Raw genomic sequence first — 13,465 nt, 5'->3', positions numbered from 1 at the left:
AAGTGTCCTTGAGAGTTTTGAAAGGCGCTTATAAATGAAATGTATTATTATTATAAATATCGCAACGGGGTTACATATGGCTTTTATCACTCTGGCTTTCACACAGAGCCCAGTGAAAGCGGGATTTTTCAGCAAATGGAAGGGGCTACTGTTTTGCGCAGATGATAAATAGTTCAGATTTGGTGCACCTGTTATAGAAAACAGGGAAAAAGCAAAAACAAACGGAGCTTTGGGGATTATTGCCGCTTTCATGCTGCATCCCGTGTGAAAGTGGTGAACGTATGGGATGGCGATGGTGACAATCATCTTTTTCCAACAATGCAAAATCCTTGCCGCCCTAATTAAAAATCTGCCTTTTTCGCAGAAGCGAGGTTGGGTGTTAAACTTCACACCCACGTCCCCCCGGGGGGCTTCGCAGTATCCCCCTTTTCCAAACATACACAGGCAACGTTGTAATCTGCCGAATGGTATTAAAGGACATTTAAATAATCATCGCAAGGGTTTGTTTAATCAAATTTAGTTTAATCTGATCATTTCTTTGGAAGCTGGCGTGCAAACAGCACAGCAGGCGGCCATCGGGGGGGTGCCGCCAAATAAATAAATCCGCTTCCTGGCGCATGAAAAGCCACGTCACAACACAACACGTCAAAGAGTCCCATCGGAATGATGAATCGCCGCCATTTTACAAGGCGCCGCCGATTTCAAAATGTCCGCCGCCATTGAGATAATGGAAACCGAGCGAGACGTGACAAACGTCACACTGCCATTGTCAGATACCAACTCCAGTATCTATAATTTCTGTATCTGTTAGCTAGCTAGCTAGCTTTCTATCTATTTGAGTTACTTCCAGGTTGAGTGAACGCTGGCGCGTGTGGCTGCCGCTGCTCACCCGCAGAAAAAAAATATCCAGTGACTGTAAAGTGTCCTTGAGAGTTTTGAAAGGCGCTTAGAAATGAAACGTATTATTATCATTATTACTGTATCTATTAGCTAGCTAGCTATCTTTCTATCTATTTGAGTTACTTCCAGGTTGAGTGAAAGCTGGCGCGTGTGGCTGTCGCTGCTCACCCGCAGGAAAAAAAAATCTTGTGACTGTAAAGTGTCCTTGAGAGTTTTGAAAGGCGCTTGTAAATAAAATGTATTATAATTATTACCTATTATTATTACTATTATCTATTAGCAAACTAGCTATCTTTCTATCTATTTGAGTTACTTATCTACACAAATGGTGAGTAGTTTTACTTTATTTCAATGTTATTGTGGCCATTTTGTATTTGAGTTAGTGGCGTACATTTCTGGCGCGTCTGGCTGCCGCTGCTCACCCGCAGAGAAAAAAAAAAATGTTCTTACCTTATGCCTGGAAAGTGCCCTTGAGAGTATTGAAAGGCGATTATAAATACAATGTATTATTATTATTAAATCATCTGTGAGTAAGTTGCCTGCTTCTTTGGTGAACATGCTAATTGTTAGCTAACAATGTTGCGCAATAAGGTCAATATTTAATTCCCTTCATAATATTTACAATTTTAAAGATAAGCGTAAAATGCTAATATTAGCCTGTAATAAATATTCTAACCCAGGGGTCGGGAACCTACGGCTCGCGAGCCATATACGGCTCTTTTGATGATTGACAACAAATACCGACAACAAAAGTAAAAGTCGTAGAAGAAATAAAAAATATTGTTTGAAATTGGTTTCATTTGGTGAAAGTGACGCGCAAATGCCCGAAAAGAAGGAGGAGTTTGGCTCGGGGGAAAGTGGGTCATCTCCCATGGCCCACTTTTCAACACTTTCCATTAATTACGATTACCTGCAGGCAAAGGGCTTAATCGTTGTAGTCAAAGAAAAAAAATAATGGCGTCCCTCAGGGTTCGATCCTCTTTGATATTGGGTCACCTTACCCAAAACACCCAAAAATGACGGACATATATTTTTTTTCTATATTCATTTACGTATCTACTCATGTCCGATCTACACATCACCGATCCACGATTGACTCGTCTTTGAATCTATCTACCTATCTATCTACCTATTTTTCTATGTATGTTTTTATAATAATAATAATAATAATAATACATTTCATTTATAAACGCCTTTCAAAACTCTCTTTATGTATCTATGTATCTATTTTTGCATTTATCTATTTATTTATATGTGTTTTTGTTCATGTATTCATTTATTTGTGTCTTTGTTTATTTATTGATTGATTTTTGTGTCAAAAATATGAGCGGGACTTGCGGAAGTTACATGAAAGATGATTAAATCCACAGCAAAAATGTGGGGCAAAGACAAAATGAAATATGAATCATCTCTCCAGATACGAATGGAGAATTGATGCCATTGCTGCGCACACTACTCTCATATTGGTTAATTTCCCAGAGGAAGGAAGCAAATTCCCCGACTTAGCGTGCCTGGAAAGACACTCATCCAACCTATTCATGACCCCGGGGGGGTCGCGGGGTCACGGGGGTCGTATTGTACCTTTCCTGTGAAACACAGCATTGAGGAAGTCTTGCGCCTGTTTCTCCAACCGGCTGAAGCGAGTCTGTTCCCGTTTGGCGTCCTCGCCCTCCGACAGCAGCTGGCCGCCGGCGACTGCGTCGCGGGCGCCGTGATCCTGCGGGAAGAAGCGTCGCGCCATTTTCATTCTCCGCTAATTGCTTAGCATTTGCCCATCTGTCTAAAATACAGTCATACCTTGGCTTACGAACTTAATTGGTTCTCAGACAGAGTGTGTAAGGCCAAAAGTGTGTATCCCAAAAAATAATTTCCCATAGGAAACCATTGAAATGAGAATAATCCGTTCCCAGGTCCCCATAAAACATGATTTTCTACTAAATAAGCCGTAAAACTACACAAAATATATACCTTATTTGATGTAGAATAAATGTGCTACGGTATTATAATGAAAGAAATAAACTGTACGGTGTAATAAAGTGGTTTTATTGACCTTTGTGATGGTCGTTGATGGCTTGATGGAACGGAGTGGCCGCTTTCATCAGCATGAAACACTTGATGAGGAACGTAGCCTTCTTCTATCCCCATCTTGAGGAATGATCCCTTGTCGGTGCTTTCTCTGCGATCATTTTACCTAGTTCCTCATCAATTGTGTTCTGTTTAGCTGGGTTGATAGCTTTTTGCATCAAGTGTACAGATGGCTTGTGCGGATTATTTGTGGAGCCTGATTGATGGGAATTTTAACCTTGCAGACTACACTCTATCAACGTTGAAACGAGTCCAGATTTCACTGTTTTCTATCCATTTTGTCACTCTCTCTCTCTCTGTCGTCTGCATGTCTCTTTAATGTTTAAACCAATTCTTCAATTGGAATGTCTTCTTTGTCTTGGGCTGTTCTCACACACACGCGCGCGCACACACACACACACACACACACACAGGCACACACACACACACACACACTGGCAGTGTTTCTTGTCATCCCGAATACTTCCTTGCAGGACAGATGGGCCGGGCAAAAAGGGGGCGGAGGGCCGGGGGGTTTTTATTTGAGTATATTTTTAGGAGGCAGATGGCTAACCTGCGAGGTCAGAGCAGGGTCAAGTCAAAGAACAAGGAACGCTCGACAAGGGAGCGGCAGATATCCTTTGCACTTTCCTTAAGCGCCTCAAAGGAAAACAAACGGGACGGTGAGTTTAGGGCAAATGACCCTGAAGCTAACGGGCTAGCAAATTTGGAGCTTTGGTCAAAGTGCTCATTTTGAACCCAACTAAACACTGACTTTGACTTTTGAGTTCTTAGCATGAAAGCAATCAAACATTGTTTTTTTTCCATGAACTGATACATCTGTAACCTGGCTAATGAGCTCTTCCCGTGAAGGAGTTTCAAGTCGTAAATTGCTTCGGTGATAAAGAGTTTCCCAAGTCCTAAATTCTGTCCTAGGCCAGATTTCCAAGATGAAGATGACACTTTAACTTGTTGTGTCTGTTGACCTCAGATTGACCCCGAGTTGTCTGTGCTTTAATTGTGTGTTCGAGTCACACATGTTGACTAAGCATGAAAGTTTGAAAGATGCTAACTTTTTCGCATAACAGTAGTAGCGATAACTTCTTATTCTCCATCAGTAGCATCGCAGCGGCTATGTGGAGCCTGACTGAACCCACCAAAATTTGCTCCGTCGAGTTCGCGATGATTCAATGTTAGCAAGCTAGCACATCCGATGGCCCACCACGTGCAGGTTGCTTGGTTAAAAGAACCTGAGATAAGGGCGCCGATTTACGACCGTCGGTTTTACGACCGCGGGCTCATCCGAACAAAAGTTCACACATTGTGTCGCAATGTCTTTGCATGACTTTGTTTGCCGTTCAGAGAGGCTAACGCGTAAGCTATTAAACGACCCAACCGTACCAATTAGCCTTTAGCTTAAACAGATGGTGTGGTTGTCAACTTTTGTCTGAAGGATTGCAGTTACTGAGCCATCTGTGCTAATTTGAATGATGTGTTAGCATAGTGCTAGCTGACTAACAATTGGCATGGGATAATAATACTACTACATGTCATTCATAAGCGCCTTTCAAAACTCTCAAGGACATTTTACAGTCACAGGATCAGTTATTTTGTGGGTGAGCAGCGGCAGCCACACGAAGCCACAGAAAGTTACTCAAATAGATAGAAAGCTAGCTAGCTAATAGATAGCCAATAGATAGATAGTTCGCTAGGTAGCCATATAACTAATAGATAGCCAGCTAGATAGCTAGCAAGCCAGCCAGATAGCTAATAGATAGCAAATAGATAGCCAGCTCGGTAGCTAGCTAGCTAGTAATCATAATAACATAAAGCTGCGGCTCACCTTAACTTTGTCAACTTGAAGGCAGCAGAAGAGACAGTTGTCATCAAACGACCAGTCGGCAACTTCCTCGGGCTCGCAATCTACAAACCACAGACGCTTTATTTTGAAGGTCATAGGAGACAAGGTGGCGTTTCAAAATAAGTCAAGTTCATATAACGGTGAAAGATTTTACAGGATCGTGTATGTGTGAGAGAGGCTAACGTGGATGCTAACGTGGATGCCATTTCAATTTGATATCCAGGTCACGGCTAGCCTATCCTTTTGAGAGCCGCTATCGAGGTGAACAAAACTCATCAAAGTCAAGTAGGAACGAAAACCCAAAAGAGTCCCGACGCTTTTTTTATTCGGGCCATCTTCTGGAGGCGCTTTAAATGATTTGGGAATCAAAATTAATGAAACCAAATTCTTGAGAAAAAAAATGTCTCATCATGGGTCTACTGATACATGATTCTGCCACCAAGCAGTCAGGAGACTCAACTCCCTTCCAGCCCTGCCCTCCCTGCCCCTTCCCACTGCCACACTGAGTACATGTTACACGCTGTACGATCATCTGGAACGGTATTTTTTCCGATTTTTTTTGTTTTTGCATAACTACACTACGTCACTTTACATACATCACTTCCTCACTTTACATACGTCACTACCTCACTTTACATTCAGAAATTACATCTATTGTCTGTTGTCAATTGTCTGTCTTTTTTTAGCCACATTATAAGTGTCTTGCACGCTGGGTCCGAGAGGACATTAATTTCATCTGTGCTCTATGTCATGCATATTAGCATATTTGACAATAAAGCTGACTTTGACTTGACTTTTGATAAAACAGGATGACCAAATACAGGTAACATCCGACTTACGACCGAGTTCCGTTCTGACCAAAGGGTTGTAAGTCAAAATGGTCGTAAGTCGAAATACATTCAAAATGTTGAATAGAGACTCGGAGGCTAAATGACTCACAAACCTCCCCTCTTAAAATGTTAAAAATGGGGTCTGGAGGTCGTTATTATTATTATTATTATTATTACTAGTAGTAGTAGTAGTAGTAGTAGTCGTCGTCATGGTTATAGTAGTAAAGTGCCCCTGAGAGTTTTGAAAGGCGTTTCTAAGCGCCTTTCAAAACTCTCAAGGTCACTTTACAGTCACAGGACAATGTTTTTCTGTGGGTGAGCAGCGACAGTCAGATGCGCCAGCATTCACTCAACCTCGTAGTAACTCAAATAGATAGAAAGCTAGCGAGCTAGCTAATGGATAGCTAAAAAATAATAGATGGCAAGATAGCCAACAGCTAGCCAGCTTACAGCCAACAAGCTCATAGGTAGCCAGCTAGCTAATGGATAGCTAATAAATGGCTAATAGATGGGCAGATAGCCAGCTAACAGCCAGCCAGCTAGACAGCTAACATCTAGCTAGCTAGCTAATAAAATTATGTTTTATGAGGACCTGGGAACGGATTATTCTCATTTGAATGGTTTCCTATGGGAAATTAATGTTCCCATAATACACACTTTTCACCTTACACACACTTTCTGGGAACCACATTCGTAAGCCAAGGTATCACTGTATTTCATTTGTAGTGTTTTTTTTCTTGCCTTAAGCTGCCGTTGATATCAATTTTGCTCATATGCTACCTAGCTAGCTATTTGCTATCTATTAGCTATCTGGCTAGCTGGGTGGCTATCTAGCTAGCTATCCATTAGCTGTATGGCTATCTAGCTAGCATCTGACTAGCTATCTATTAGCTAGCTTTCTATCTATTTGAGTTACTTCTGGGTTGAGTGGACGCTGGCGCGTGTGGCTGCCGCAGCTCGCCCGCAGGAAAACTGATAATGTGACTGTCAAGTGACCTTGAGAGTTTTGAAAAGCGCTTAAAAATGAAATGGATTATTATTATTATTATTATTATTATTATTATTATTATTATTATTATTATTATTATTATTATTATGACATCAGCACAGTCCCGCTTTCGCACCCAATTGCGCTATTTTGGGATTTTTAAACAATGTTTATTTGTTTTATTTGATTTTTAAACAATTTAATTTAAACAGGCTGCCATTTTTTTCCCGAACAAGCGATTGGATGGCCAGAATGAGCGCCACCTAGCGTGCATGCGTGCGTGTGTGTGTGCGTTACCTTGGAAAAGTGTGCTATCTTTGACTACAGCAGGCCCAAACAAGCCTTCCAGGATGCTTTCAAAGCCTGCAAAGTAGAAGAGAAGTCGGGTTAGCATCAGTCACGTTAGCATCCACCCTTCCATCATGTGACCGACCACCTTCTTTTTATGAAACACTTTGTTGCTTTGTGTGAAAATATACATGACAGGCAGGCGCGCGCACGCATGTGTGTGTCAGAAGTCTTTGTGCGATAATGATTACAAAACACAGACTCCATCATTGTCAAGGCAAACGGACACGCAGTCATCGGCGACAATGACTCGACGGGGAAACGCATCATTCCCAAGGTTTTGCCGCCAAAATATCAAAAAGACACGCTTGGATCTTATTATAACTCACACACGCGCACACACACACACACACGTTCCTGTTTGAATGGTTTTGTGAGGTCCGGATAACGAGTGAGGACCACCGTTGCTGATAATTTTAGAGAAGAACTAGTCTTCTATTTGAAGACTAAATGTCACCCCATTTCATCGTTTTTTAAAAAAATTAAAGAAATAAAAAGTGGACTTGAAACTGAAATAACAGCAGGACTCTGAATGGCTACATTCAAAGTCCTCACCCCGTGGTAAATTTGGTTTAAAATATTAGTTTACTTTTTGTGGCATGAACTTTTTCCTCTTGTTAATCACGCACACACACACACACACACAGTAAAAAGTGTGTGTATGAGAGTGAAATGAAAATACACACCAAAAAAATCATTTTTGGGTGAATTTGTGAGGACCTTTGAGGATCGGCCAAAAGGTCCTCACTTGTCAAAAATGTCCTCACTATGCATGGTATAAAACGTTAGTGGTCCTCACAAGACTAGTCCTACAAACACACACACGTGCAGTCTTCTCTTTAGCGCTAACACACTAGTGCGCTAATGTCACTCACTTTTTATTAACTGTAAACATCTCGCGGTGGCTGTTGCCTAGCGACGGCATCGGGTCCGACATAAATACACAAGGCGGCGCCCCGCCCCCCAAAACATCCACCTACAACCCCGCCCCCTCCCTTCCCCTCCCCCAGCCACCTCAACCTTCCAGCGTGCAGAAATGAAAGTGGAGGCAAACAAAGACGCGTGTGTTGAAATGCAAAAAAGGTTTTTAGCGAGTAAAGTCAAAAATAAATCCAATGAAATATAATTATTTTTCAAAAATAGAAGAACGGTGGTAATAATAATAATAATAATAATAATAATAATAATTTAATTTCCGCAAGGTAACTCAAATAGATAGAAAGCTAGCTCATAGGTACAGTCGCTAATAGATAGCTACTTAGCCAGATAGATAGCTAGATAGACAGCTAATAGAGAGCAAATAGATAACTAGGTAGGTAGCTGGCTTGATAGCTAGCTAGACGGTCATAAGTCTTCTCTTAAAGGACAACCGACACCATTTTTTTGTTTCCTAACTGACATCAGAAAAACGTTTGATAGCGTCTAAAATAGCCAAAACACGCAGGCTGATATTTTTAGTCAAATGCAAAACAACAATAAAAATGACTTAAAGTGTCTCAAAACTGCCACAAAATGAGCTAAAAACTGGGGAGATTCAGAAAGTCCCGCCCCCTTGTTCGTGACATCACACCAGGATACTCCTTCACAAACTGCCTTGCTCCAGAATCAAAACAATGGCTTCAGATTGGGAGAAGATGCTTTCTTGTGACTCATCCACTTATGAATATGATTCAAATAGTTACTGAAGAGGAAAGCATACATGTTTGCAATCCATTCAAGAAGTCCTTCCGTATCTATCTATCTATCTAGATAGATAGATAGATAGATAGATAGATAGATAGATAGATAGATAGATAGATAGATAGACATAAAATATTAAATAAAACACATTAGAGTAAGGACGTTTTCGTGTGTTGTTGGGAATAAAAGAAGAGTACGGAAGGTTGACCGTTTATTGTGAGTAGCGCATAGCCGCTAAATATAGCCCAGCGTGATCATTCATAATTCAGCGTGAGCAGAGCCTGGTTCTCGACCAATCAATAGCTCATTAGGGCCAGAGAGCAGGCAGGGGGTGGGACGTTTTAGGTCGCAAGCGCACTTGACATCCATTGGGCTTCATTCATTATTTACATTTCCTCATTTAGCCGTTAGCATTTAGCATCGAGTCATTTTCCAACTTGGTGAACAGGGGGAAAATTATATTTTAAGCGCCTTTCAAAGCTCTCAAAGACACTTTACAGTCACAGACAACCATAGGTACTATAATAAATAAAATATAATCACAAATACAATGCAATAAATAAATGATGTTTTATGGGGAGCTGAAATTCCTTGTGTGTTCTACATACTTGGCAATAAAGATGATTCTGATTCTGATTCTGAGCTGGGAACAGATTATTCTAATTTTAATGGTTTCCTATGGGAAATTAATTTTTAGGATACACACTTTTCCCTTTACACACTCTGTCCGGGAACCAATTAAGTTTGTAAGCTAAGGTACCACTGTATACTCTTTTTTTAAACCTTCTGACCCCTAACCAGACCAAAAAAAAATGTGATTTGTAATCCTAGCTTGGAATTCGAGTCATGAATGATTTTAGCCGCCAAAGTCTGCTATGCTACGGGTGTTAGCAATGACGTGCGATTTTTTTGCCTTTCTCATTTGTTTTGGATGCAACATTTTGATGGTGACGTTCAGGCAAATAATAAAATTGGACAGATCTATAATCCGATGAGAAATGGCGACAAATAATTCGCTGGACTTCCTTGAAGAAGAAGCTTTGATTACGCTGACGACAGGGCGACCTTTGTGCCCGATTAAAAGCGTAACGTTGAGTGACAATGACGGACACGCCGTCAGAATTTGGAATGAAACGGCGCCGTCACTCAGTTGCGTCAGTTCCTTTAAGTAGCAGAATAATTCGTACAAGTCTTCTTTATAATTTTTCAAAATGGATTCCTTCGCATGGTCGTCCATGTTAAGGCCCGACGAGCACATGACGCCAAGAAAACAAATCGTTTGTTAGACGCAGAAACAACCAAATTCTTCTTTTAAAGCCGCTGAGGAACTCTTGCCGCTATGTGATTATAGCGTGAGATTATATTAAATCAATCGATAAAAATCAGGAAATACATAAATAAATAAACACAAAAAAACAAAAAAATAAACAGCAGACAAACAAACAAAAAAAATACATAATAAATCAATAAATAAAAGAATGAATGAATGAATAATGAATTAATATACAAGTAAAATATTAAATAAATACATATGCACATAAATAAATAATAAATGAATACACTGACAAGTAATTAAATAATAATAAAATTAATGTGTGCATGAATAAATAAAGAAATAAATATGTACGTAAGCAGGTAAATAAATAGACAAACAATAACATTTGAGCAAATAAGGAGGTAGATACATACACAGAAAAAACACGTAAAATAATTAAATAAACAAAATTACATAAATAAATACATAGACAAGTAAAGTAATTAAAGAATAAATAAATAAATAAATGCAAACATGAATACATATGTAAGTAAATAAATAAACACAAAAAAATAAATAAAACAATTGAGCAAATAAGGATGTAAACACATATAGACAATAAACAAGTAAAATTATTCAATAAACAAAAAAAAAATCAATACAGACAGTAATTTAATACTAAAAACTAAATAAATATGTGCATCAATAAATACATATGTGCATAAATAAATAATCAATAAATAGACAAGTAAAGTAATTCAATAATAAATAAATGTGTGCAGAAATAGATAAATAAGTATGTAAACAGGCAAATAAATAGACAAAAAAACAAGTGAAATAATTGAGCAAATAAGGAGGTAAATACATCGACAAAAAAATAAGTAACATAATTAAATAAAAAAATTATATTATATGAATAAATGCATATTCACATAAATACATAGACAAGTAAATTAATTAAATAATAAATATATGCATAAACAAATACATATGTAAGCAAGTAAATAAATGGACCAAAAATAAGTAAAACAATTGAGCAAATAAGGAGGTAAATACATACATTGACAATAAACAAGTAAAATTATTAAATGAACAAACCAATGAATAAATAAATACATATTCAAATACATAAATACAGAGACAAGTGATTAAATAATAAATAAATATGTGCATAAATAAACAAATAGGGATGCAAGCAAGTAAATAAATAGACAAATAAAAAGGTATTGCAATTGAGTAGATAAAGAAATACATAGACAAAAAAAACAAGTCAAATAATTAAGTACAGATGCTCCCCTACTTACAAACATTCGAGTTACGAACAAAGCTACATACGAACATTTTTGTAGTAACATATGTAGTATTCTCTCCAGTTGTACATGTACATATCTTTATAGAGCGTATATTTGTTTTTCAGTTCAAACCAATACAGGTTACTTAGACAAGCCATACACATACTTAGATAAACATTAAACATACTTATATAATCCTTCAACATACATTGCATACAAAACATAACACTGAAGCAACTTAGGAACAAATTCACCTTACGAACGACCGTATCTCGTTCGTAAGTTGGGGAGGGTCTGTAAACAAACAAACGAAAAAAAAAACACAATTCAAAACAATAACCTTTGCTAAAAAATGTGCAGCCTACATTTGGGTCAAGCTACCGATGTTAGCATTGCTGTACCATATATAAATATATAGATATATATATTTTTTTTGCTGATATATTGATATATGATATATTGATTTTGTGAGAGTATGCACGTTGAGTGTGCACGTTGGGTGTGCACGCGTACGTGTGCGCCACTTCTGTTTCAACGCCGACCCTTTGAGGTTGGTTTTGCATGTGAATTGCAAGGAAGAAAAGACCAGAGGCGATGCGATGCGATGCGATGCGCATCCCCCCCATCCCGTCCATCCCCTAAACGCAGCGTGTCGATTCAATCTGACGCTTCTCGCCAAACCAAATCCCTAATCTCATCTCATCTTTTTCTCACAAGAAAAAAAAAAGCAGGATGAGCTGAAAGGAAGCTAACACGCACTGCAACATGCGCACCAACACACACACACACTCAGAATTCCAATCAAAAACTCACTGGATCACTGGAGTTTGTGATCAATTGTGCAAATCCACACAGTCCCTTATGGCCACACCCCTTACACACACACACACACACACACACACATTTCTATTTCAATGGTTTTGTGAGGTCTGGATAACGAGTGAGGACCACCGTTGCTGGTAAGTTTAGAGAAGAACTAGTGTTCCATTTGAAGACCAAATGTTAGGCCATTTTCCACTTCAACTACTTTAAAAACAAAGAAATAAAAAGTGGACTTGAAACTGAAATAACAGCAGGACTGAGGTTTCTGAACGGGTACATTCAAAGTCCTCACCCCTGCAGTAAATTTGGTTAAATTATTTTAGTTTTACTTTTTGGTGGTATGAACTTTTTCCTCTCTTTAACCACACACACAAAAACACATAAACACACACAGTGAGTAGAAAGTGTGTGTATCCAAGTGAAATGAAAATACACACCAAAAAATCATTTTTGGGTGAATTTGTGAGGACCTCTGTGAAACTTGAACAGATGCATATCTAGAGCCTCTAGAAGCCTTTAGAATGAAAACCTTGTGAGGACCGGCCAAAAGGTCCTCACTTGTCAAAAATGTCCTCACTACGTACGGTATAAAATGTTAGTGGTCCTCACAAGACTAGTTATACAAACACACACACACACACAATTTCGACATTGTGTTGGTTGTATTCCATGAAATGATGTTGCTGTTGCAATATCACAACTTCCAAGATGTGCAACGCAGAGCTCCTTGAGACTCCACTCCATTCCATCAAGCCATCAACGACCATCACATAGGTCAATAAAATGACTTTATTATACAGTACCGTTGATTTCTTTCATTACAATACCATAGCACATTTATTAGACATAAAATAAGGTCTATTTTGTGTCGTTTTAAGTTTAAGGTTTAGAAAATTAGAAAGTAGAAAATGATGTTTTATGGGGACCTGGGAACGGATTATTCTCATTTTAATGGTTTCCTATGGGAAATTAAGTTTTGGGATACACACCTTTTGCCTTACACACTCTGTCTGTGAACCAATTAAGTTCATCAGCCAAGGTATCACTGTATTTTGTTTTTGTACTTCAAACTTACGTATGTACTTGTGCTGTTATGGAAGCGACTGGCATTCATCAACAAAATTGGGTTCATGAAAGAGAAAGAGAAAAACAACAGCGCACACAAATGAAAACACATACACACACCTTGGTCATTTGCGTGGCCATTATCGTGCTAAGGAGCTAATTAAGCGGCGATCACCAGGAAGGAGGCCGAGCAGCGCTAACGGCGGCGGAAAATCTCAAAGTGAGGCGCCCTGTGCGCACGTGAAGATGCTAACGAGAAGGCTAATTGAGAGCTATTAGCGGCAAGGTGGGTGTTGCGCCAATTGAATGAATTGTGCCAATTCATCGAGGAAGATTAACTCATTCACTGCCATTCACAAA

At 38.9% G+C, this 13,465-nt stretch overlaps 1 protein-coding gene across 1 annotated transcript in view; it reads right to left on the bottom strand.

Annotated features, from left to right (window-relative positions):
* Positions 1–13,465, bottom strand: part of lcor (ligand dependent nuclear receptor corepressor) — a 39,754-nt gene that overhangs the window by 7,428 nt on the left and 18,861 nt on the right. The window contains 3 exon segments of the mRNA XM_089006085.1: positions 2,482–2,617; positions 4,808–4,887; positions 6,941–7,006. Coding sequence (XP_088862211.1) covers positions 2,482–2,617; positions 4,808–4,887; positions 6,941–7,006 — 282 coding nt within the window.

The sequence above is a fragment of the Hippocampus bargibanti genome, linkage group LG10 (assembly GCF_051943395.1).
Source record: "Hippocampus bargibanti isolate YZ-2025 linkage group LG10, ASM5194339v1, whole genome shotgun sequence".
In the NCBI taxonomy this organism is placed as follows: domain Eukaryota; kingdom Metazoa; phylum Chordata; class Actinopteri; order Syngnathiformes; family Syngnathidae; genus Hippocampus; species Hippocampus bargibanti.
The sequence above is the reverse complement of the archived record's forward strand: the minus strand, read 5'-3'. Positions and strand labels throughout refer to the sequence as shown.